This window comes from Strix uralensis, chromosome 4, assembly GCF_047716275.1.
Source record: "Strix uralensis isolate ZFMK-TIS-50842 chromosome 4, bStrUra1, whole genome shotgun sequence".
Classification (NCBI taxonomy): domain Eukaryota; kingdom Metazoa; phylum Chordata; class Aves; order Strigiformes; family Strigidae; genus Strix; species Strix uralensis.
The window spans coordinates 36,461,656-36,489,595 of NC_133975.1; the positions used below are offsets into that span (position 1 = coordinate 36,461,656).

The 27,940-nt window shown below is 35.9% G+C and overlaps 1 protein-coding gene across 3 annotated transcripts; it reads left to right on the forward strand.

Moving 5' to 3' along the window:
* Positions 1-3,927: 3,927 nt before the first annotated feature.
* PDLIM3 (PDZ and LIM domain 3) lies at positions 3,928-27,814 on the forward strand. Of its 3 annotated transcripts, XM_074866368.1 has the most exons (8): positions 3,928-4,147; positions 9,790-9,941; positions 11,614-11,698; positions 16,461-16,528; positions 19,736-19,999; positions 22,657-22,784; positions 24,938-25,049; positions 25,816-27,814. In XM_074866368.1, exons 1-8 carry the CDS (start codon positions 4,055-4,057, stop codon positions 26,003-26,005), a joined length of 1,092 nt encoding a protein of 363 aa, XP_074722469.1. In that variant the 5' UTR covers positions 3,928-4,054; the 3' UTR covers positions 26,006-27,814. The 3 variants fall into 3 exon arrangements, with proteins under 3 accessions (XP_074722469.1, XP_074722470.1, XP_074722471.1); XM_074866369.1 differs by lacking the exons at positions 16,461-16,528; positions 19,736-19,999 and adding an exon at positions 15,828-16,015; XM_074866370.1 differs by lacking the exon at positions 19,736-19,999.
* The last annotated feature ends 126 nt before the right edge of the window (positions 27,815-27,940 follow it).

The window sequence follows — 27,940 nt, forward strand, 5'->3', positions numbered from 1 at the left end:
CTGTGCAGTAGGGAATACTCTGGCCTTTCACCTCTGGAGAGCCAGTTTAAGTACATGCTGTACCACATGTGCAAGTGATTTTCCAGCTCCATTTAGTATCCTAGGTTGCTGCTGTCAAAACTTCACAAACAGTGGCCTAAACCAGTACAGTGTATCATGACAGAGACTAAATTCTGAAATAGGAGAGGAGGTTTATGGCTTAAAATGCACACTCTGAAGAGCTTTTGGGTTTGTTTCTGCCTCTACCAGGGTTTATTCTAGTTCTGCAGCCTGCAACAGAGCGCTCCATGAGTTTACAGAAGGATGAATTGGTTTTAAACATTTGTTACCTATAAGTTATTTTTCAACTCTCGGTCTGCCAAATTGTCAGGAAATTAACATTTCCTTGCATCAAAGCAGGGACATACTAGGAGAGAAAATAGAAAACTGTCATCCAAAAATGTTCTAATGTGAGTTAGGAAGCGTGCCTTTCACTAATGCCAGGGAAAAAATGATGCCATGTCATGGGCACAGGAGTTTGATTGTCCAAAGCTAGTGAGGTGGCATAGTATGCAATGACAAATTTGTGCATCATGCTACTACTCTAATGCCTAATTAGTGCCCCCACCCCCAAATCTCAAAAATTTGAGTGATATGAAGAAAGTTGACATAGCTTTCCCCCGGTCCCTGATTCAGTAAAAAAAAAAAAAAAAAAAAAAAAAAGAGTGGTTGTACTCTTTCAGATTGCATTGGATAGAAAGATAACATTTGGCACAAAACTCAAACGAAATACCAATCTAGAGAGCAAGAGCCTGCTTCAAACATTATGGTTAGTCACACTACAAATCAAAAGACTATATTATGATTCTGAGGAGGCTACTTTATACATAAATTCATAGCACAGCCATTAAATTCAGAGGATGTATATTTGCAGGTGAGAAAAGTTGTAACATTAATGATTTTATAGTACAATGGAACAAAATCTATTAAAAGTAATTGTTCCCTTATATGGAAGCTTCAATGGCACAAGAAAAAAAAAAAAAGAAAACTTAAAATGTCACATTGCTACATATTTACAAAAATCCATTTTCATAGCTAGAACTATTATGAAAGCCAAAACGATGAGCAGAGAAAGCTATAGCTAGGTATGCAGTTTGAAATCTGTACTATCGTTATCTTAGAGGACTCATCTTACTCAGTTTCATATTGTTTCATCACAATGAATCTTTGATTTCAAGATTTGCTTATTTAGAAGCTGCTCAGTGCATCTAGTAAAGCCTATCCCAGGACAGTATTCTTATATGTAAGATGCCTTAAAACCTGACAGAAGAAAATAGCTTTTACTTCACTGACAGGAATATACCTTTATTAAATGGATAAAAGGCTCTAGTTTCAATCCAGCTCAGCTGGTCATTTTGGTCTAGTATGTAAAAACAGAAGTGCTTTAGGGAGATAAAACAAAAAATTTACAACATACTCTGTAAATGGGTGAAGGACTTTCTCAAAAGAAGCCACTGAAAAGAAACTAGGACACAGCCTTACATCACAAGTATCAATTAAGTATTGCCTTTCAAATATGGGGTTTTTTTGAGAATTTTAAAAAAAGAGTGCATAAATTTAAAGGTCAATCCATGATACATCAATAAAACAGGATCTAGCAATTGCTGTCTGAAACAGCAGCACCTTGGAGAGCAAGTCACCCTTCCAGTAAACCAGGCAGAACAAAAAAATCTTTGAAAAAGAAAATGCAAATTGAACATGAAAGAACTCTTTAAATTAATACATCTAATATGCTATGCATTCCCAGCTACAAAAATCAAAAGACATTACAGGATTCACTAGGAAAATAGCTGTAAAAAAGGGTACCAAAACAGGTATCAGAGAAGAAGAGAATAGGTAAAAAACCAAAGTACTACTTTGTGTGTTCAAGGTCAGAATTTATCACTATGTAATCTAGCAGGAGGAACTGCATAGAGCATCAATATATTGAAGGCATATACTGAATCAACCTCAAAACATGTCAGAACATATCAGAGTATATACACTACTCACAAACAATGGGAGGATTTTTCTTCCTCAGCTTCAAAACATACAACATATCTGAGCTACCAAGATTGAGATACCTCTGACCTAGACACCTGCCTCGCCTTATTTCTTTAAATGTGCCTATCTTCCTTCACATCCCTAATGTAAGTTGTTCCTCCATAAGATCATGACAACTGTCACACTGCAAGCTCTTTACGATACGGATATGTTTTCTGATAGTTTACTTGAAAGAGTTACTACTATTTATTTTATTCCAATCAGGGTGTGAAATACACTCTAATGACAGAGAAGGTCTTTGAAATATTCTGGATAAGAACACAAATACAAAAACCCACGATGAACACTATTATCTACTAGCAAGCCACAAGTAAAGGACAAACAAGAAAAAATATTCTGATGCTAACCTTCATAGCACTAAAAAAAAACCCTAACACAACAAAAACCAACCAAACACCACCAAAACACAGAATATCTTACTAAGAAGGACTTTATATAGACAGTAGCAGCAGACACAGATAAGGACGTTCAGTGTCAGAGTAAGAGGTGGAAGCCCATTTTATATTGAAATCTACAGATAAACAAATTACCCATATCAGAAATTATATGAATGGTATGAACCTGCATTTTATTCTTCCATCTCGCTTACTGCTCTTTTTTTGTCCATCAGAGACTCTAAGCAGGCTACAGCTAGTAAGAAAGGAAAGCGCACGGAGTGAACAGAAGTGGGTAAATCCTCTGCCACAAGGAACAAAACCAAAACTAACAAAAGAAAAAAAAAAAGCACACAAAATGCAACCAGCAAAACCACAAAATACATAAAAATACCAACCAGAAACTTTCCTCAAAAGTAGAAAAGTTATGTCTACTGTTATTACACTAAAATATATATCGTTATCAGTTTTTATTCTTTCCAAGCTCTCACTGACTTGCTGTTGAGTCATTTAGGGGGAGGAGGAAAAAAAACACCAAACCACACAGCTCACTGTCTGATGAGAGCTGTAGATACTGTCCTAGAACAGGCCAAACTTTGGGCAAAGACATGCTTAAAGAACATTACCCATGCACATATTATCTTTGCTAATATCACATATAAAAAGAAATCTGTAACACCATGAAAAGAAAGTGTTTGAACATGTACACGATCACTGCAAAATTCCCCATCTCTTTTTGAACAAAATATAAGAGATATGGAATTCAGAAGGAAGCTGATCAAGCTGATTCAAGAAAGCCAGAAGGAATGTAAAGTATTTATTCAGGAACACCAAAACCCAACAGAAGGTATCTGCAACTACCTTAAAAAAAAAGCTAAGATTTCTACAAAGAGAATAGACATCATCAGCTAATACTGCATTTCTCTTCTTCAGTATGAGAAATATGCATGACATCAGTCCAGATTTTTCAAGCCATTAGAGCTGATGCATGACATGGTCTCAAGCAACTGTAACCAAAAAACTCAGCTGAGGGGCTGGAAGGACTTTTTAGTGCAATAAACTATTACATTACAAATAAGACAAGATGTAAAACAGGAGCTTGAGGGGAAAATCTCCTTATCAGTATTTCTGTTTATGTGAAACAGAATCGCGTACAAAGACAGAGCACTGCATTGCATAGTTGAAACAAGCACCAGCAATGCAATCAGCATGATATCAAATGAGCAACAGGGTTGCTTTAAGAAATCAGAAGGACACTGCATCCTGAAGCTTACTGATTGTTGGGCTGAGGGGACGCTGAAGCAGCAGATACAGCTGAAGTATTTGTTGTAAACTTTCCAGCATTCAGTCTTTATTTGTCCAAGTTTGATACTCCCCTCTGTGGGTGGAGAAGCCGAGGGACTGGCTGACGTCACCCAAAGAGTGGGGATAAAGCACAGTGCCCGCAGCTGTGGGACGAGTTAAACTTCCTAAGACGTATATAAGGTCGGCTGCCCTGTTCAGCAGGTGCTCTACTGACAGCACCCTTCCTCCTACAGCTTGGCTCCACACGCAGACCTAAGGAACAAAGAACAATAACCAACAAAAAACTATCCACAATGCCACAAAACATTATTCTCCAAGGACCAGCACCCTGGGGATTCAGGCTCTCAGGAGGAATAGATTTTAATCAACCCTTAATCATAACCAGGGTATGTATTCTTTCCATTTTTTTTTCTATTTATTAGTTGTTGAAGATTTTTGCCTGTTACTTTTCTGGAGTTCAGAGATGCAGACAAAGCTGTGAGTAGATTATCAAGTAGCTGCTAGTTCTGCGGAGAGACAGCTGAATGCTAACAGTTTGTACAAAGTTTTGTGAGACATTTCTGGGATTGCTTTATTGGTCTAAGAGACTTTAACTGCATTTCTACTTTTATGCCTCAAAGACTTAATTCAAGTGCTTTGGTGGCATGATTTCCCCAGGCATTCAGATGAGAAAATTAGTTTTGAGCCTACTAAAGACAAGACCCCACTTTTATCATTTTCACAACTAGCCTCCATGATCACTGGGGAGAAGACAGCTTGGCAGCAGCTCCTCATGTCTGGAAGTTTGTGCTTTGCAAACTCCTTGCCAACTTTACAAGATTAATCTGACTCATTTAATTAAATCAAGTTCTGATTATTGCCAGCAAACGCAACAGCACCTGTTTTTACATATGCAAAGGTTTTCACTTTCATCGGTGTTAAATCAGTGAATTATTATAAAGTTAGCCAGTCCAGAATATGAAGGAGATGGGGGGTTTCTGCCATATTTAGAAACACACAATTTACTTTACCTCCTTAAAGGGCAAGAATCCAAGCCTTAATTTTTTCATGGATTTTGAGCCATTAATTACAATTCATTTAAGAAAACAGTTACTTGATGAATGGAGCATATAAAAGACTGTCAGCTGCCCTGAATCTACAGGCAGATCTAATCAAAAGACATGATATGTATTTTGATAACTGGTATATTTTGAAAATTGTATTCAATGCACATCAGACTAGAATTAGTTCTCCCTATATTTTTACTGCTTTTCAGAACCTCAGACACACCAAGTGTGTGTTCCATGAACCTTCAAATCACCAATGCTTTTTTTTTTTTAAAGCCCTGCACTATGACTCAATATATACACTATGCGTGGCATTAAATAAACATCGAGAGCCTTGAAGGATGGATACCATTGGTGATGCCTTGCAGTAAATACGCTTCTAGACAAGAGTCTGTAAAAAGCTGAAGGACCAACCTTCCATGTATTGTACTAGTAAAAAATAATCACTTATTCCCAATTTATCTAAGCATAAAAGATTTTACTTATTTTAAACAGAAGTAAACCAGAATGCTATTATTTGACTGTGTGTAGCTTCATAACAAATACTCACAGGACACAGCAAAGCCTTTGGAGAAACAGGAGATAAAAACATTGGATAAAAAAGAAAAATATCTCTGTATGTTTGGGGGCCTTCATTGCCTTTTATGGGCCTCCAAAAGAAAAATAGTTTCCATTATCTCTAATGAAAAATATTTTAGCAGTGTCTGGTTTGTATTTTCTTTGTGTTTAGATTAAGTGCAATGAAGTTTAAAACTGTAATAACAAAGCATGTTACTATAAATGTAACTTTCTAAAGAATAAATTATTTTGTGATCAACTCATACCTACCAAATGGTTCAAAAGACATAAGCCATTGATTTCTAGCATATTACAGAAATACTCAAAATCACATTTCAAGTAAAACTATGAAATAACATATATATATAGGGAAAAATTATATGTTTAAGTTTGCTTAGCTCAAATTCAAGAATATTAATGGTAGATTTGTTTAATATTTTTGTTGCTGCAGCATACATTTAGAAGAGTCCCTAAATAAGTATTCATGCAGTACCCCTTAAGAAGTAGTAAATATTTCACAAGATCCATATGCCTTGCTCTTTGGGGCCTAGGTGTTCCTTTTGTAAAAGGTATCACCGGCAGCCCATTCACATTTGGTTTAACTGACAAGAAAAAAAATATTAGCCATTAAAACAATAAAAATATTTTTAAACACACTTTGAATAAAACAATTGGACAGGTGTTAAGTTTGGTTGGCTATAGTCCTTGTTCAACAAGAGAAAGCCTTTACTAGGACTTGTCAAGACAGACAGACAACATAAGAGATCATCATCCACCTGTCTAAAGAACAGATGTCATCTCAAAAACCCATCTGCGATTTGTTCTGTTGTTTTGACTGTTTCAAGCAAATGCAAAAACCACAGATCATGATCACTGGGAGAGTAGGAAGAACAGGAGGGGACTAAAAATAGACATTCAGATTCTATTAGGGTCAGAAACAATGAATTAACTAGAAATAATGAAAACATTTCTTGAAATCTTGGAACTTTACATAGATGCAAAGAAATTACATCCATGAAACTAATCAAAACCCTAGTCTTAATGAAACTCAATAATTTCAGTTTATTCTGACTAGAAGATAGTATTTTGTGTTAAGTATTTAGAGGAATGCTATCCTAGAATTTAAGTCATATTGAATAAAGCATTACGGGAACAATTGAAACTGTAGAGGTTGGAGGGAATGGCAAAATTTCCAGATTTAAATTCTATTTTAATATAAACCTTTACAGATCACAATGCAAGTATTTATATTAACTCAGTTTTATATTTGGCCACTCTGTCTGCAGACATTCATACTTCTGTAAGAAAACCCAGAGCCTGAAATATTTATGAAGGTGTGCCATGATAAGCTTCACAAGTCTATTAATAGATACAAAGAGGTTTTCTTCAAAGTTTCAGAGAAGACATTAGTTATCTAGCCTCTGATATCATATGAATGCTCAATACATATCCTTGTATTTATCCAAATGTGAGATACCTAGGACACAGGAGCAACAGGCGTGCTATAGAGACATGTCCTGAATAGCAAGGCAAAAATTTTCCAAAAGCACCAGTAGAATCTACCTCATGAAGACAGCGTGAGCAAGCAACAAACACCACAGTCATAATACGATTCTAAGTATTCATAATACACATTTAATGCATCACTAATAAGCTCCTTAAGAAACAGTACCACATTATTGAGGTACCCACAATATCAATATTATACCCATGATATGGTGTAATCTTGCAACACACAACCTGGTCCCTTTCTATAAAATGTAAGCTGCAGTACTTTTATCTGCCCCCCTTCCCCATAAGAAACAGTTTAAGTTTTCCCCCCTGAAATATTGAGAAAAGAGAAGAGCTGGCAGCTGGCTATATTCATCCGACCCCATCCTCGCAGCAGATCTCCTTCCATCAAACCCAGCAAGAGCACATGAGGAAAAGGATTATACGTCGGCAGGTAGTTCTGCACCCCAGAAGGCCTGTGCAAGTAGAGCTCAGCACCCCCATCAAGGTGTTAAGGCCCAACAGACACATCCCAGAAGGCTGGCAATAATTGATTCAGCTAAGGAATAGCAAGTACAGACTCCTGACCCTTTCCCTCCTTGCTCCCACATAACAATGGTAACCCCATTCAAGTGGTATCACTGCAGCTGGTGACAATATGCTAAGAAAACCAAGGGATTGTGCATTATTACCAGCAACACAGAGTGTGTTAGGTCCTACTAGCAACACAGCTGCAAGGGAAGGTACCATGCTAGGCAGATATGCTACTTTATAAGGCAGGATCATGATCTCAGTACATCGCTGCAGTATACCACAGATACAGGAGATGATTTGTTGTGACACACAAAAAGCATAATCCACCAAGTAACCTATATAAGGATTATTTAAACAGGCTCTTGAGAAGGAACCAAGAATGGCTTTTTTTTTCCCGTTTTGGTTATTAGAGCATTAACAGTCACACTCGAACAGTAGGAATTCTGCTGCAGTTTGTCATTTCATGCATGTCCACAACATGGAGTCAGTAGCCATTCCAGGCTAAAGGAAGAAGCATGATCACACCTGTACCCTGTCCTATTACAATAATGTAAGTGGTCTCAGTGTAGTTCATTTACACTTACAGCTGTTGAAGTCTGAGAAACAGTTTTGGAGATTTCAGACTTAGAATTTATGAGCAACTTTCTCAATTCATACTCAGATTATTCAAGGCACCTTAACACCTTGTTAAACACACAATACATGAGCCTACACTTTTGGAGGGCAAGGGGTTTAAAGCCTCCAGCTGGCCACAAGTACCCATTTGGAAAGTTTGCCTGACTTCATAATAGCACATGCATTGCAGTTTGTTATAGCAAAATCAAAAATAAGTTTACATGCTGAAATGCAGGAAAAAAAAGCCCACAAAACAAACTCTAAGTTCTTTGAGCATTCAGACCCACCTAACAGAGATGGACACCTGGAAAGAGGAGAGAATGACCCTATTTGGCTAATTTTTGCCATTGTTTCAATACTAACACAGTGCAACACATATCAAAAAGAGTATTTCTGTTTGGCTTTTATGCTGACAGTGCTGTTACCTTCAGAGGTAACAAGTCTGCCAGGTTCACTGTAACTGGGGTTCAGAACATACTGGAGGTATACTGGGCAGCTTACTCTCTTCCTCTGCTGGGAAACACCAAAATTGAAAAACATCTCCATAGCATGTTTTCCAGTCCTCCATAACACTTAATTACCTTTAATAATAGAGACAGCTCTTGGTTTGGCTGTAGCAGAAGCCATGGTGAGAAAAAAATCTCTCCAATAGCTTTTTTTTACTTCATACTTGGCACGGATCAGAGAACTGCTCTTGTAAGTAAGACTATATTGATGTTTTTGTCCTTCACATTGGGATTTATTTACTTCAGATAAGCAGCGTTAGTCTAGATGAATCAACCTGTCCCCTTTGTTCTGCTGTTCCAAAAGACCTGAATCCCAGAAGTTTATGTGCTACATCCATCAATTTCATGTTGCTGTCTTGATTATCAAAGGTCACCTAAAATGACAATACACACCTAAGGGACCTAAATCTCACTTAGTGACCAAAGACCTGTTCAAATGGTATGGTGGTATGAGAAGTCATCTGTTTGCAAATAAAGGCCTGCAATTCTAGAACAAGCTAGGAAAAAAAAAGCAAGCATAGAAAGATGAACTTAGGGCTATTTCTATGAACATCACTGACAGTGGTACATTTCCATGAGGTATGAATTGCACCACAGAGATCACCTTGAAGGATCAGGGCCACTATTATTCAAATTCAATGGGACTTAAAGCTAAGCACTTTAAGGAGTTCAGGGTCTGGATTGGACATGAATAAAGAGAAAAATGCCATTTCAGGATTATTAGCATATTTCTGATTACTTAGCAATACAGCATGAGAGGCCAGGCTAGCAGAAAACACACTAACTGTTGTGTTTGTCCTTAAATGTGGTAAGACCACAAGTGGCATTCTATATTATACAGTCATCATCCACATGAACATTAAGTATCACAATTTCTTAACAGTTCTATTTTTCTGATATTGCCTGGAGTTGTAAGGGAAAAACTTAACTGTTTTTTTTTCAAGCAAACGACACAATGGCAGTTGAGATATAAGATTCAAAGACAAGTTACAGTAACTACAGAAATCAGAATGGAAACTCTTTAATGCAGAATTGTGAAGATAATTTCCATCTAATTTGATGCTATGATGAATAAAGCATTTATATGGTGATCTGACAATAGAACTACAAACGGTCTGGCAGAATTAAGTACTCACTTTTTTTTTGTAAACAATCACATAGTTGTTTACAGGCCCACTCCCCAACCCAACAGGAAATACGGAAGCATGGTGAAGTTTATTCTCTCTATCAGTTTTCAGGTATGCATGGTGCTTAAGCAGTTAAATTTTCATTTTTCAGATTACACCTGGAAGTAAGGCTTCAGCTGCCAACCTGTGCCCTGGTGATGTTATTATAGCTATTGATGGTCTAAGCACAGAGAACATGACACATAACGATGCCCAGGAGAGAGTTAAAGCAGCTACACATCAGCTTTCTTTGAAAATAGAGAGGTACGTGTACATGTCTGCTTGCTTCTGAAAGAAGAAACTACCCAATCAACTGATTACACAGTACAACTATTATATAGTGTAACTATTTTCAATAGTTTTAAGAATTTCACAAAACCTTTAAAATTACAAGCACCCAGATTTATCTCACCAACTCCAGATCAGGCAAGACTCCCCAGAACATGTCTTCATGGACACAAGAATAACAGCCTCCCTCAGGCTACCCACCACATTTATTGAGATGTGAACCATACAATCTACTGCCTCAGCTGACTCCACAAGTCCTATGTTTGCTGTTAGTAAACAAACAGTTTTCATATTTTTGGGAAATAATAAAACTCTCAGCTAGCTATCACTTGTTCAGTTATCTCTCTGCTCTAACACTCCCTCAACCACAGGTGCTTATCATTGCCTCCTGCTCCCAATCACAGACAAAGCTGCTAATATATCCTCCTAGTGAAAGAAAGCAACATCGTGTCAGATTTTCCTAAGGGGTGACAAAGAAGGCAGGTTACAGTCAACCTCTTTGGTCACAATGTATTAAGCCAAATACAGGATTCTCAAAGCAAAACAAAACAAAACTTAAAAACCTTCTTTTACCTAAACTGCAGGAGTCCAGAAACATTTTGTGCTCATTTTCCTCAACTAAAGCAAGCAAAAAAACCAACCTGCATCTTCGCATCTCCTAACTGAGTTTGCTCAGCCTTTAATCAGGATCACCAGCGCACTCTCTCAGCTGTCTCCAAGAATCAGAGCTCTGATTGATCCAAGGCCCTCAAGGAGGCATAGCACTTTATTACAGCTGACCACAATATTTCTTTCTAAATACAGAAGGTGGGGGGTTTTTTTAAAGGAGCATTGTCTACTTACTAGAGCACACACCACAGTTAATTCCAGGTTCTGTTACAGATTGATATATGCCATTTAGCAACTAGGAAGCAATTTTCAAAATATGATAAGTGTAACTGTGCCTATGAAATATGTGCATATTTTTAAAACGTTAAATATTTGTATTTAGATAACAAACAGTACTAGATTAATATTTAACACTAATATTACACTATTTTAAAATTAGCTCCCAATTTTTACTCTGTCAATGAAAACAGAATTGTAACAGATATTTGCATATTTGCATGCCTAATGACTGAAAGAATCATCTCTGCAACTTCTATTTACAATTGCACATATACTTTGCATACCTAGATTGCACTTCTCCGACATTGAAAAGCAGGCTTTGCATGGATATTGTGGTCATAAAAAGAGAAATTGATGTTGTTCTGGTTTAGGATTATTACTAATATTTTCACTTAATTGTGCAAAATATTCTGAGGACCCAACATGCATTCTATCAACCATTAAAAAAACAACACTGTGAAAAAGTTTAGTCAGCTCAGGTCAGAAGGGCACTAATTTCCATTTCCCTTTGCATTTAGTAACTACTAACAAATTATTTCCCATTGTTCATGGTATACATAATTTTTATAAAAGTAAATACACTTTTTATATAGTTTACATATAGTACATATTATATAATGTTGAAGTATTTTTCCATAAAAACATTAAAAAAACATAGAACAAACAAAAGCAAATTTTCAAGCTGCGTTATATTTTACATGGACACATACAACTCTGCAAGAATTCAAGTTACTTAAATTCAGCCTTTCTTTCTTTCTAGGGCAGGAACTAAATTATGGTCCCCACAAGTTTCAGAAGATGGCAAAGCACATCCCTTCAAGATAAATTTGGAAGCTGAACCACAGGTATGAATTGTTAAAAGTTACCTAACCATTTTCATGCACCTTTTTACACTCTAAATGATCTCCCTTGTGGTCATTAAAATTCTTTGAATAGCACTTCATCCATTATCTGCCAGTTTAAGCTGGACATCACAATTATGATATCTATCAACATCATTTTATCTGAATGGATGTTTTTGATTATTCAGCTATAACTGAAACAAAACACTAACAAGTTACTACACATCCTCCTTTTTCTTTAAAACTGTAGATATCACCACCGTTTTATTATGGAAAGAAAGTATCTCCATTCTGATATGGTTTAAGCTGCTTTAACTCTTTTAGAGGTTCTTCATAATATGAGGAGGTTCTTCAATCAGGAATAAATGTCAAGTAACAAGCAATGCACTCATCACATCACAAAAGTCATTTTGATGTAACAGTCAGACAGATCCATTAATGCTGGATCTCTTTACTTCCATACATTTTTACAGTACAGCACAGAACTGAAAGTTACAAATCTGTACAAAACCCATGCACTGATCAATAAGCAAACCATTCACTAATTCTGACCAGCAAAGTCTTGATCCTTGTATACCAAAGTAAATCCAATCAATTGAAATCCTCCTCTGTCTTCAAACTCACACCCAGTCCCTTGTGCAAAGCTATGAGCCAAAGCTTCGGTATTGTTAATAGTTAATCAGCTAGCTACTATCTACAATTAGTGCTTTATTCCTTTATCATTCCTCTTTAACCTACATGAACATTTGCTGTTCTCTCAAGACAGGGGAGGTAAAAGCATTCTGTTGATCCTGGAAGGCCAGGATCAAAGCAACTATGTCAAAGTATTTATTCTGTGCTATCCTAGAAAAAATGTAAATGTAGATTCCATTTCAATAAACCCTACACAATAAATACTTCCACCAATTCTGTTTTCATGGAGACACTCCCAAACACGAATATGGCGTTTCAGTGTTCCAGTTCTCTCTCTTCTTTCCAATCTAGAAACTTACATTAAGTGATACAGCAAAATTCATCAGAAATAACATAGCCTCTTCAGTGGTAGGAGATAGTATAGTGAAGAAACAAAACTATTTTAAATGCATATTTTTGTGGAATAGCTAGCATACACATAAAATAAATGGCAATGGAACAAATTCACTAAAAAAGCTGTAGAGAAAACCATGTAGGCATGTACGACGGGAGTAATCCCTTTGCATGAAAGTTACATTCCTAAAAAGGATAGTTACTTAAAAATAAATCACAAGATTTCACTAAGTGCTATTTGGCAGACTATTGAAAAGCAGTGTCCTTTGGGCAATCAGGAAAACTGTTTCTCCTAGATTAAATAGTCAGCCTCTTCATTTTAGTATATCCCTCTCTTTCCTTCCTAGGAAAATCAAGAGTACCAAGTATATTCAATAAATAGTAGGCCCCAGAAAGTAGCAATGCTTGTAAACTAATATGCTTAAACCATTCTAGGGATGATTTACATTTTAGATTAAATTCTTCCATCCAAGAACATCACTCTGATCCCCCTATGGAAAAAATATAGCCTTTTTTTCTACAAGTGCTGAAATTTTAAATTAAATTTTACTGCATATTTAGTCACAACACAGGAGACCCACCACTAGTGAAAACAGTACAACATCAAAGTTTCTTTAACCTCATGAATTTTTGGCCATGAAAGACATTATACATTCCTGGGAGATATAAATATACTATACACATAGATAAGCATAAAAATCTAAAAAAGCCCCAGCCCGCTCTTCTAAAAAGTAAGTTTATAGTCTATTACCACTTCCAATCAAGTTTTGAAACAATATAATTGTGCTAGTCTAGTTTTGAGGACCTACCCCCTCTTTCACAACAGCATTCAGAGATAATTTCAGTCACATGATACCTCCACAATGTAAACATCTGTGTACTGTCATAGCAATTATCCCCAAGGAATGCTATCATATGGTCTGTGTTGGATGCATTTCTGCAGACTTTAGGGGCTACATTCTTTCTATTCCTGATACCTATATCAGTGCAAAATGTAGTTAGCCCTGCAAAAAAGACATCAGTCAGCTAGAAAAAAAATAAGAAATTAAATACTGTAATTCTTGTATATTTCTCTGTAATTCTTGTATATTCCTGATTAGGAATTTCAACAATCTCCAGTTCTCATTTAGCTTTTGAACTAAAAGAGGACTTTTCACAGATTCAATGAGATCAAATAAACACAAGAGCTGGACTATTTTTACTGCTGTATGTTCTGCCACTGACATTTTATATGAATAGATGAGTTAAAAAGAAAACAGAATTTAACTAACTGCAAATACTTGTTTCACAACTGTTACATTGTAAAGATGCTATTATGGTGCCATGTGTCTTCTGTGATGTCTATTTGTCAACAAGAAATAAAAAAGGGGATGAAATCACAATGTTCACAGTTGTTTTTGTTTGTTTTGTATCATACATGGATTTAAATCGATTTTAAATACTTTGACATTAATATCTTTCATTAAGTAGACATGAACCTCATGATCCTAAACACTAGATTATTTCCATTTACTAATACATTTTGTTAACTGCAACCCAGTTCTATTAGACAGAAACAAGGAATTGCAAGTAAAATCTTTGTGCTCATTTATCTGATTGCTGCTTTCAGTAGCCTCTTACAGTGCGATGCTGCTAAACATTTTCATTTAATAAAACTGCTTTTTACTGTTTGCATTTTCTGGTTGCACATTCTATATATCCATGACTTTTCTTTAGGTCTGTTCCTAAATATATTTCTGAATCTGTTGTTTTAAAATAAAACAAAGGGCCAATTCACATTCAGGTTTTCATAATTTTTATAAATTATTCACTGAAACTTTGAACAGAGACTTGATGCTGTCTGAGAAAGGAAATAATGCTCTGAGGAATGAATAAAAATCTACAGATGTCAAAAATGTGTCCATGCTTACCTAATCTGCTCTTATTATCTTGATTTATTCTGTGGATTTGAGTATTCAAATATCTGTTTTGGTGTTTGGTAATAGATTGTATTTTTTCTAAGCGGAAATTTTTCTAGCATTCTTAAAGACTAAGGTAATCTAAAAAAGGCATTTCTGCATCAAAAAAACACTTTGTTTAGAGTTTTATTTAGCAGAACTAGGAGACTAGTTTGTACAGCTTGCAAGACATAAGTGAAAGACCGCAATTACACCTGAATCATTTTAAAGCTGGAGATATTGGGTGTGTCACCATTAAAAATATGTGATAGCAAATACCAAACAGTGTAAACTGTACACAGTGATTAAGCCAAAAGCTCCCGTACCTTAGATACAAGCCTCAACAGTTTGAAATAAATCTCATAGAGCAGTATCAGAACTTAGACTGTCTATAAGGTGGGATAGCAACATAAATACAGATATGGTCTATGGTACTGTAGGTGTATTTCTAGTACACCAATCACACTCAAAAACAAAGCCAAGCCAGAGAACTGGCAAAGATCTATGAAAATTTCCAAATTACCCATTTCTGGGTTTTACTTATTTATGATGATTTCACATTATCTTTCAATTATACAGCATCACAATTTTTGACGCACAGGTATGCTTCCAAGTATGGAAAAGTTCAGAAGAATGTCCTCAATCTGATGTACGTTCAAGACTATTTCAGTTAAAGTGAGCGTTAAAAATTTTGTGTTTTCTAGGCAAGACATTTACAATAAAATCTTCATACTTTAGGAGTCACTCCATCAGTATATGACAGAAATGGAGAAGGCAGATATTATCACTTAAGCAAAGCAATTAAGCTAACTATACATGAAATATTTCTAAAAGAAGAACGTAAACTGTTCAAAATCCAGAGAACAATACAACAGATCACTATAATATTCATCTCTCTCATTTCTTCTTAAAGTTGTACACTATTCACAAACATGGAATGCCTTCTGCTTGCCCTGAGGCAGGAAAATAATAGTCTCTGAATGTGTATGGCTTAAGTAGCATATAGAAAGTTCATGGAAAAATATAGTATGCTTGCACCAGTTAAAAAATAACAAAGTCGCAAAAGTAAAAAATGCAGTGATTAACAATACTGATGTTGTCAGTTTTACTCATTACTAGCTTTGGTGTGCATTGTAGCTTTGTGTATTTTGTCTGCCTATCATGTACAGGAATTCAAGCCTATTGGTACAGCTCACAACAGAAGGGCCCAGCCTTTTGTTGCAGCAGCAAATATTGATGACAAAAGACAGGTAGTGAGCTCCTCCTATAATTCTCCAATTGGGCTGTATTCATCTGGCAATATTCAAGACGCGCTTCATGGACAACTGAGGGGTCTCATTCCTAACTCATCGCAAAAGTGAGTACTGGTATTTACTTATAATACATGATCATTTGTGGTATATCACTATCTGTTCTGTTTTCAATTAAAAAGTCCAGCTCTTGCTGTTTTTTCTGATAATCAGGAGTTTATTGATTATCCAAAAAAAAAATGGTGATAAGTGAAGCAATTTTTTTCAACATAGAAAACTATCCATTCAGCTCTGTAGTAGCAACGCTGCAGGTAGCTAAAATTTGCCCTCTATGTTGGGCTGCAACACTACCTACCATCCTTCTCTCTTATAACTGCACTTTACTCTGAATGTTTCTGAACACTAAAGTGATCGTATTTTGAGTACCAGGAATGTACAACCTAAACACAGTTACTTCATGGTTAGAATTTTAAAACTTTGTTAGCTACTTTTTAGCTAGAAATAAGTATTTGTAGACCAAAGAAAGTTATTTTAACCCTCTTTTCTTTACAGGATATGAACTACTTTGAACACAAGCATAATATTCGGCCCAAACCTTTCATAGTCTCAGGCCGAAGCAGGTTATAAACTCTGAGTGCTGTGCTGGATTTGGATGCATGGTGTTATTTTTTTAATGGATACTCACGATTCATATTAATAAAGCATACTGATGCATTTGAAATTTACTTATAGTAGCATATAGCTTAACACTGAAATAAAAATTTAAAAAAAATAAAAAATGGTTGACTTGCAGAGATCAGGCTTGAAATTCAAATTTCTATTTCCAAAAGAAAGCAGGTCCACACTCCCATCTCAGTTATAAGAGTCTGAAGCAACTGTATTCATGAACCTGATTCAGTTTACAGCGTAGCACCAGGTATTGTATACTTACAAATCTATGGCACTCTGAAAGTCTTCTGTCCAAATGCAAATACATGTAATTTGCTAACTTGCTAAATTAACGATAGCTAGTTTTATAAGTTACATCTAGGCCATTCAGAGATTTTAAGTTTGTTTTTCAGCAGACCTCTATTCAGAAGGCAAGCTAATGCAGAGCTAAAATAGAACTATGTGATGCCACAGACATGTAAAGCTCTAAAATGCAGAAAAGCTTATATATTTACATCCACCATTTTAGTGTAATATTCCTCTATCACAACTGGGGATGAAATGCCTCACTTACTGTTATTTACATTATTAAATACATAGGGGAAAAAAATGCAAACTCTGTGGCTAAAAATGCAAGGAAGCTCAAAAGCACCTGAATGATGCAATACATTGTGATGCTACCCTTATCTTTTCTAGCAGTAGCAGTTTTTACCAGTCGACTTACTTGGTGTTCTGAAAGTTTAAAATGCCTGCATTTCAATTATACTAATTTAAGTCTGACAAACTAGACCAGAACAGGATGGTAATTGATTCCTGTGTACAAAGGACATTCTCATATGGATTATCAGTTTTGTGAGATGCGTTAAATTTTTCAACTACCTGAATGATAAAGAGGAGACTGTAGAAGATGGATAGAGTCCCATCCTTCTGTGAACAAGAACTACCGATGTAGAACACCACCACAGTGGAGGAAAGGTGCCCATCTCTCCTTGCAGTCTGATGCTGATCCAGGATAAAAGACAAAACAGTCCTTAGCAGACATGCATGGCCTTTAATTGTGGGCAGCACTTACATACGGCACCTACACTAACCTTTGGACCACCAGGTACCATTTACAGGTACCTAATCGTATTCATGGAGATTCAAATGAGTATATCAAGAGCCTAATCTCCTAATTCAGAAACCTCTATTACACAGTATTTTCCATTAAAATATTGAAGTAAATGGCCATTTTTCAGCATGTCAGATGGGGAAAAAACCTGCAAAAATTAACCTGACAGTGACACAACAAGTTTCAGAACTTTAGTTGGGCAAGGTCTGTCAGGTGTTCTAGCACTAGAGAAATCTGTATTTACAAACTGCAGAATCTCTGACGCAGGGTGTTACATCTACAAAACTGTGATTGTCACACTGTTTGTCTGCTACTTTGTCATCAGTTTGGCTCAATATACATCCTCTGTTAAACACATCAAAAACCAAACCACCACCTTGACTGTAAATACCCCTTTGGGACAGACAGCTGACACTATATAGGACTTTTACTAGAAGAGGAGCTGATTCCAAACTGTGGGTTTGAGCTACCAGATTGGACATTAGCCACACTTTTGGACTTTACTCTGGCAAAACTAACTGGAAATTATATTAAATATATAATTATATTTTATTTACACTTAGAATTTATTCTGCTTTAACATTACTTTGGCTGTTCATAGAAAAGCTGTGCTTTTTCTAGCCTTTTCCTGCTACTTTCCATTTACTAACACTATCAGAACTGACAAAACTAATTCTACTGTAGGATCTAAAGGTGGTCTTGATTATTCCAGAAGAAAAGACTGTAAATTTATAAGTTGTCCCTGTGTGAATTTTTTGGCTGGTTCCTGCTAGGCAATGATGCAGAACTGTACTTTTGCCTTAAGGCTTGATTACTGTTTCTGGAATTTGATATGTCTTTGATGGTAGAATATATATTTCCCTTTACATTTTTGAGAAAGTGGTCCTACACAAATTCCACTCTGAATCAAAGGGAGAATTCTGAGTCATCTTCTCCACCCAAAATTAGCTACTGGGCAGAGCACTGTACTATCAAATTGAGTATTCTCCCAGGTTTACATAGAAACATTCAGTTTAGAAGGAACTAACCACAACCCTGATATGCAGGTTGAAGGAAACATATTAAGTAATTATCATCTCATAGCTCCAAATATCACATCAATGGTAACCAATGACTGTGGAAAGCCTGGGTTATGTGCTGTTACACAGCAACTGCAAAGAAATATCCCATAACAAAGAAAGCCTCTGAGGGGCTATGGAGAAAAGACTGAAGTCAAACTGGTGTCCAGTAACTTTACTTCAGTAATGTCAAGCAACATGAATATTTCTAAAAAACTGTACATCTTTTTGCTTATATAAAAATTATATGTAAAATCTAAAACAGCAGTAAAATTCTCTGTATACATATCCATTGTTCTTGTGAAGGACCACTTTATGTTCTACTGGAAACACTGTAATTTAGAAATGCAAAAGTATGCCTGGCTGTTTTAGTATCTTTTCTTCTTTAAAATGTTCAACAGATATTTTAAAAAATATATATATTGTTAAACTAATTTTAAAAGATTAATAAATATCTTACTGTAGAATTTAAGAAAATCCAGGAAATGTCACATTCATTATTTTACACTACTTTATAGTAGTCTCTTCAACTGTGGACTGAGATGGTTGTGAGGTACAGGACTGGAATGATGTGCAGTTGTTTATTCTGTCACTGACATGGACAACTCACATAACCTTTGTATGTTACCCTTTTGTAGACATTAAGAATTACAGACAATTTTAGGGAGGCTTAAATAATCCTCAATAAAATCTAGTATTAAAAATGTAAAGTAATATTATGTTCTAAACTATTCAATCCATCAAAGAAATTTTACTATCTTTAAAGAAAATGCATGCCAGAATGTTAAAGACTGCTTTATAACTGGCATTGATATTTTCTACAGGAAAATACTTTTCAATGAATGCCCATACTTTTGCTTTTCTCTACTTTCTATACTTTTGCTTTTCTGTATCTGTTCTATTTACGCTTTTCAGCCCTGTTAACATCACCGTATTCCTGTACTTTTGTCTTTATTCTCTATAATCCAATATGCATTGCACACTCTTCTGTAATCTGGCTATTAACACAGCGGATGCAGCACTCCTTCGGGGATTGACTGTGGCAGTGGACGTAGTACCCCCTCTTCAATTAGCACGGTTAGCTCTATCTGCCCTACCGAGCTGAAAGCAGTGTCTAAGATGGCCCCTAACATTCCCTTGGAAATGGAGCTTCCTGGTGTCAAGATTGTACACGCTCAATTTAACACACCTATGCAGTTGTACTCAGATGACAATATCATGGAAACACTGCAAGGACAAGTTTCTACAGCTCTGGGGGAAACACCCGTAATAAGGTAATTAGAGCAGTATCTTTAATATTTATGAATATACAAATTGAGAGTATACCAAAAATCATGAGCTTTATTAATATCACAGTTTCTATGAAAATGGGTAAAAGGGTTAGAGAGAACCTAAGTCATTTAATGCCATTCAATATTTTCATTAAAATATTAGTAATTTATTATTTTAACCCAAAATATTAAAGGAGTCCTTCAGAACTTACAAATAAATATTTCATAGGAAATAATCTTCTATTTGTAGATAATAAATAAAAACTGATGATGCTACCTGGACTATTAGCTGACTGACCACTCCAAATCAAGATTATAATTCCCTCCAAAATTCAGAACTATTTATTACCATAATTATTTAATAACCATTTAATAACTTATTCTTACTAATAATTTATAAATTATAAAATGTTATTAATACTATTATTAACTCAAATTTATTTCAACTGTTGAAATTCAGGTTATGAAGCTCAGGAAATCTTGTAGATGTTCATAATGTTCTAGATATTTAACTCCAATTCAGGACAACTCATTCAGTATGACTAGCTCTTTTCCAAAAGGAGCCAGATGTGACTTTGTAGGCCTACAAATCCATCTCTGACTTATGAATTTTATCCATTGCAATGACTAAAATTCAGGTAGGAATCTTATGTATCTGGATAACAATGATGATTATACAATTAAAAGTTTTAAAGCATTTTTTTCAAGGGACAGTTTGTCATTCACATTGCTTTATCTTTTGCATAATATTCACTTGTTTTTCTGTTTTACAACAGTACTTAATAAATAATATGTATGGTGTAAACTAAAGCTAATTACTAATATTTTAAATAAGTAATAATCACTGGCACCAATGAGCCTTCTTCAGCACCTTGCAGACTTGGGCTGTTACTAACCATAAAAATCACATTTATATAGAAGTATTAAGTTCACCCTATCTGATGAAACCAAAACCATAGTTCATTAAGTATTTGCAGAGTGATGTTACTCTACTGCATGAATATTTATCCTTAATCACAACAATTGGAGACTAATAAAAGAAAAATTTGCTTTTTGTTTATTCTGAAATCATGGATTAAGCCCAGAGTAATCAGATTTCACAAATGCCTGTGGCATTCCCAGTTTGAGAACTGACTCTCTACACAGGTTTGAAATGTCTCTTTTGTTGTGGGATTGGTTTTCACTATGTATGCATTTAGAAACATTATCTCACACCTTTCTGTCTGTTTTTTTGCCTTCTGTATGTAATTGTATTATCACTTGTTTGATGTTTAGAAATATTTTAGTAAAAAGGAGAGAATCAAGGGTTTAATTAGCCATTGGTGAGAATTGTAAAAACCCAGCTCCTTCTATTCATTAAAAAGCTTGTGACAAGAGAAGAAAGTGGTAGTTTCTTCACCAGCTTAAAGATGGCTCAGAGAAATCTGAAGATGCAAACAATTAACATAAGCAAGAGGAGTCACTGCCCAACTGCTGCTGCTCTCACTCTGCCATTTGACAGCTTAGATGCTACCATGGGGAAAAAAAAACCAAAACCAAACCAAAAACAAACCATATGAAGCAAAACCCAGTCTAATTCCTTGTGGAATTAGTTGCTTATTTCCAGTGGAAATTTACCTAAGGTTTAACAGACAGTAGGAGGCCAGTTGTAACAGGAAATATGAACTGGGCATTTATGTATATATCAGTGAGATAACAGACTTTATCAAAGTAAATTTGAACCTTTCTAATTAGTCCCAGTAGTGGTTTCAAAAGTACAGATGCCACACATTCAGCCTAATTCCTTGCCAGTGCATATAGTCATCTACTCTTCCTCTCAACTACTTAGGATGTTAGTTATCACGATCAATTTAAAACATTCAGCACAGAAATATTCTCAGCAAAATCTTCAGCTCACGTGTCATTGGAAATTCAATCATCAACTGTTGTTTGGACAATAATTTACTTTACATTTTTATCATAAAATTGGCGTTACGGAAAGTAAACCGTATCTCGTTCTAATTAAATTAAGAAATGGAATTTCCATTCATTAGTATTCACTTTACAATGCTTCTTACCATGCAATACCTACTTCACTCTTTTTTGTCCTCTCCTTAGGTTAGATAAGTAACAATTATCTTAGCCAAATAATCACTATACTAACCAATGATTGAGCCAACCTAGAAAAGGAAGAACACCTTCACATCACGATACTCTCCCAAAAGATTTGTTTGCTTAGTTTTTGGCTGATCTTATGTACAGATGTGAGCTGTGATTTTAACAACATTCTTCAGGCCAGCTGCTGTGAAAACAGAACTTCTGGATACCATACCAAAGAACACCTGGTAAGACAGCAGTTGATTACAGGAATGCAACTGCTTTGAGGTTAAACACAGGTACTGGCCTATTTCCAAATGCCATTAGAGACAGAACACTAATTATGGAAATACTTTCATGAGTTTGCAGATTTATTTTTGTAACGATTACACCGATTATTTTTTTCAGCACTTTTTAGATCAAGAAGAGGCTCTATAAAGCAATGCTACCTGGAAGACTCTTTCAGTAGTTGTAGAAACACACTGTCTTTATGTTTGTTTCCTGTATCATATTCTATGCCTGGTAGAGCTATTGTTTTGAAGTTTGTTAAACTGCTTTATCTGCTCTTCTCCCCTGTGATACAGTGACCCACCTCCCAATGCAGTGCCTCAGTCTGATGTGTACAAGATGCTGCATGCCAACCAGGAGGAGCCCAGTCAACCTCGCCAGTCTGGCTCCTTTAAGGTGCTCCAGAATTTAGTCTCCGAGGAAGGTGGTTAATAATATTCTACCTGTTCAAAGCATTTTTAAATGTTTGTGGGAAGGGGGAATCTGAGAAGAAAATATGATATATCAGAACTATAAGAATTTCTGAAAGCCCAAGTCATTCTAAATCTTATAGATAGCACACCAGCCTCCTAACATTTTCCCCCTTGCTTTTATACCTAGCAATCTCCTGTTTGCATAAAATGGGGATGTTAATCACATTTTTCAGAATCTCTCCTCAGATTTTAAGATTGTTAATGTACAAAGTTGGCTTAACTGAATGATAAAAAGTTTTATGCAAGAGAACTTTTGGGACAAGCTGCACATACTCATGACACCAAGAAAGAAAACACTCTCTTCCACATCCAGGAAAACAGAAATGTAAACCAATTTCTAAAATAAGTTTCACCCAACCCCTCTTCATTCTAAATAAAAATTAAAGAGGACAATATAATTTACAGTCATACTTCCTTCAAATGAAGAAGTTCTGAAAATAACATTATAAAGGATGCAAGTTTGTTATATTTACAGTATGTGTAAAGAATAAAATACAACAAAAATTAACCCAAAGGTAAATATTAAAAAATTTTAATTTTTATCTCTCAATATTTACCAGAGAAGGGATAAATACATCTGACTGTCAATATATATCATTGTGGGATTTTTCTTGGCATTTTCCTATATTTTTCTGTAATTCTCTATTCATATCATGTTATTAATCTTTCTGAATTTGTCATATGGTTAGTTATATAAATAAGAAGCTTTCTAACAATAGGTCTTGACTGTGTTATGTTGCTTTGTTAAAGTCAACTCCGCTCTCTCCTGCTTTACCCAAGACCTAATATCAGAGAATTAAATGATGTCTATGAGACAGAGAGCACTATATATATAATCACTTTTGTACTTACTTTTTGGCTACAACTACACAATATTTTTCCCGATTTCAAAAAGGTAGAATCTGGCCCACTAAACTTGTATAGAGAAACTTTATTGTTTGTTGATGTGAGGGAAAGCCTGTAAATACATCCAGAAGTGTATTTACAGGAAAAGTATGGATGGATGGACGGTCCCAAAGAGTGGTGGTCAGTGGGGTTAAATCCAGCTGGAGGCTGGTCACAAGTGGTGTTCCTCAGGGCTCGGTGTTGGGACCATTTCTGTTTAGCATCTTTATGATGATCTTGATAAGGACATAGAGTGTATCATCAGTAAATTCGCAGATGACACCAAGTTAAGTGGGAGTGTCGATCTGCATGAAGATAGGGAGGCTCTACAGAGAGACTTGGAGAGATTGGATCGGTGGGCCAACGTTAACGGGATGAGCTTCAACCAGGCCAAGTGCCAGGTCCTGCACTTGGGCCACAACAACCCCATGCATCGCTACAGGCTTGGGGAGGTGTGGCTGGAGAGCTGTCTGGAAGAGAAGGATCTGGGGGTTCTAATTGACAAGCAGCTGAACATGAGCCAGCAGTGTGCCCAGGTGGCCAAGAAAGCCAACGGCATCCTGGCTTGTATTAGAAATAGTGTGACCAGCAGAAGTAGGGAGGTGATAGTCCCCCTGTACTCTGCACTGGTGAGGCCACACCTGGAGTATTGTGTCCAGTTTTGGGCACCTCAATACGAGAGAGATATCGAGGTGCTGGAGCGAGTGCAGAGGAGGGCAACGAAGCTGGTGAAGGGCCTGGAGAACAAATCCTGTGAGGAGCAATTGAAGGAGCTGGGACTGTTTAGTTTGAGGAGGAGAAGGCTGAGGGGAGACCTCACCACTCTCTACAACTACCTGAAAGGACATTGTAGAGAGGTTGGTGCTGGTCTCTTCTCACAGGTAATTAGTGACAGAACAAGAGGGAATGGCTTTAAACTGCAACAGGAGAGGTTTAGACTGGACATTAGGAAAAAATTTTTCACAGAAAGAGTGGTCAGACAGTGGAATAGGCTGCCCAGGGAGGTGGTGGAGTCACCATCCCTGGATGTGTTTAAGGGTCGTTTGGATGAGATGTTGGGGGATATGGTGTAGGGGAGAACTTTGTCGAGTAGGGCTGATGGTTGGACTCGATGATCCCAAGGGTCTTTTCCAACCTGAATGATTCTGTGATTTTGTATTTAACTGCATCAGATGCTTTTATATTACCCTGTACATAACAGGATTGTTTTGATTCTCAGATGGACGCCCCATGGGTACAAGAAGTGTGAAAGCACCTGTAACAAAGATACCTACTGCCGTGCCTGGTGTCCAGAAAGTGCCACTGTGTGACAAGTGTGGGAATGGGATTATGTAAGTTGTTTCTTCTTGGTTTTAAAAATCTCTAGTTCAAGCACATGTCCTCAAACACCACTGCAGACTACAGGAATGCTTTCCAAATGATGGTCTTGGTTTCCATCTGCACTAGTAGAGAAATGCTTCTAGAGAACAAAGATGTAAAAATATATTGTTCTAAACCCCGTCAAGGCTTTCATTAAGATTTCTTAGGACCATCTGCAAGTCAATCATTAACACATACATAATGAAACCAGCAGTTATCTGTGCTGCATTGTCTCAGGCTGTGAATTCTCAAGTTTCTTGGTAGTTTAAAGCATCCTTCTCCCAACCCAGTGGGAGTATCCAGAAAGCTCTCTGGACCTGTTTTAAAACTACAAGATTTCTATGTGAATGACATCACTAACTTCAGCAAAGAACACAGATAATGATAAGCTCGGAGCACACAGTCACTGAGGAAAACAAATGGGGTTTTTAAACTCATTTTGTCACCATTTTGATAGGTTAGACTGTACTTTCTGTGTTGTAAGCAAACTAACATGTTTCTTCAAACTCTACTTTTCCAATGAACTGTTGAACTATGTGATCGACTCTACGACATTTTATGCTACTTAGTCAAACTCAGCTTCCAACCTTAAGTTATATAAAGTAGCTGGCAAACAAACCAGATTAACAACCTGAAAGCCTTAAGATCTAGAATTTGTTTTGTGTCATATTGTAGTATCTTCTCACTTTAAATTCATATGAATTAATCGGGTTTTTCTTTTCATTTTTTTCCATATAGAGGAACAGTGGTGAAGGCACGTGATAAATACCGGCACCCAGAATGTTTTGTGTGCTCTGACTGCAATCTCAACCTGAAACAAAAAGGCTACTTCTTTGTGGAGGGCCAACTATACTGTGAAGCTCATGCACGAGCTCGCATGAGGCCACCAGAGGGATATGAAGCAGTTACCGTTTACCCAAAATGTTAGTCTTACATTAACACACAAATATATGCATGCACACAAAAAGCCATTAACAGCTTAGAACTGCAGTACAAGTGTCAGGACTTCTGCCTGATCCCAAAGTAGCAGCTTTTAAACCTTTTCTTGTGGGATTCTGGGAGGTGGAAGTCCCTATTAGCCAGCAGTAGCATATTATACCAGTAAAATTCTGCTAAAATATTATCTTTGAAGATGCCAACATAACTCAATGAAGTATAAACTAAAACAGCTGTACTGGAATAAAAAAAGTGAAACAGCCAAGGTATTACATGATTACTACAGCATATACATAAGTGCTGTAATCAAGACATTATTTTTAACATAAATTAAGTATCTATGCAAACACCAAAGCCATCAAAGTGATACAGGCTGGGCCCTAACAAATGGAGAAACTTGACGGATCATTAGAAAAGCAGCTATTTTACATGGATAGTACAAAATAAGCAGTTGTTCATGTCTGCTTCTACCATCTATTATTCAACTACCATTAATGTATGCCAAAACTAGATTTTGCTTATTTTGCTTTGAATTTGGGGTTACATTGACTTAATTTTCTGAGGCAGCAATGTGATAAGGGATAAATTTCAATTCATACAATAAAATGGCTAGTGTAATAAAGACTTTAGTAAGAAGTAAAACAGAAGTTCTACATTGTTTTAGTGATTTGCAGTGACATCAGCTTTCACATCACTTAGCAGAAAATTGTTCTGAGGCATGCACACATATACATTGTTTTTGGGGGGGAAAAAAAAAAACAAAACCAAAAAAAAACCCAACCAAACACACTCTAATAGGAACTCACTGCAAATTTAGAATGAAAGTAAATTTAAAAACCTTTCTGCAGAAAATGGTACTGGTTTTTGCATCACCATCTTTCAATTTCCATAATAGAAACAATAGGGAAATATCATCATAATGTCTTTATTGGTGGTAAATTAAAACTTGGACAACTTTAAAAATAAATGTTAATTAAAATAAGCAAAGGAAAGATCTTTTATAAAAAGCCTGGTGAAGTCCTAAGGAAAGAAAAAAAAAAAAAAAAAAGGCTGAAAGAATAAAGTTTTAAAACAATTTCTGAAACTTTTTAAGAGCTACATTGCTTTCAGGTAGGTGCCAGCTACATATATACACCTGACTGACAAACTGAACCTTAGCATTTTCGAAAAATATCAGCACAAATCACAAATGATTTATTGGGGTATTTTGAATCCACTTTAAAGTAGAAAAATCTACAAAATTTTATATCAAGTTTAAAAGACTAGTAGGAATTAACAACTCAGTAGCAAAGTATCTTATATACTTCCCCATTCTACAATATAAGAAGCTTAAAATGTAAGAATATGGAATCAAAGTAAGAAGCTGTACATACTTTAAATTTATTTTAAAAATTCAGATGCATCCCAAAGCTTGAAATACAATGTCCACATATTCAAAGACTTTTCAAAATGTCTTGAAGTATTATTTCAGAATTTAAATGTTTTAAAAATGTGTGTGTCACTGCATTTATAATTTATGTATGCATATCAAAAGCAGACATTAAAAAAGTGTTGCACCCTTTTAAAGGTTAGTTCCTGAATTATTTTGGGGCACAAAATGTAATTCTGCTCCTCATGGAGGCTATCTGTAGCATTTGTAATTTTCCACTGATAAAGCCCATAAAATCCTTTTGAAAATGAGAGTGCACATAATGTCTATTTTTACAAACCTAAAATGTCATCTGTGTTTTAAAATATTTGCTTAATGTTCATTTATTTGTGGGGTAACTGAAGGTAAAAATAAATCTACTACATATGATAATGATTTTGTATTTCTTTTCAACTGGTATGAAAAACGAGAAAGTGTGAGTGTCAAGTGACTTGACAATAATAGAAGTTTGGCATTTTCAGCCTGACAGAGGAGCATGCTTTGGATTTATCAAACTAC

Coding starts and splice junctions, on each gene's coding strand:
- PDLIM3 (XM_074866368.1), top strand. CDS start 4,055: ATGCCACAAAACATTATTCTCCAAGGACCAGCACCCTGGGGATTCAGG. Junction 4,148..9,789: donor AACCCTTAATCATAACCAGG/GTATGTATTCTT, acceptor TTCATTTTTCAG/ATTACACCTGGAAGTAAGGC. Junction 11,699..16,460: donor ATTTGGAAGCTGAACCACAG/GTATGAATTGTT, acceptor TTTTCTTTACAG/GATATGAACTACTTTGAACA.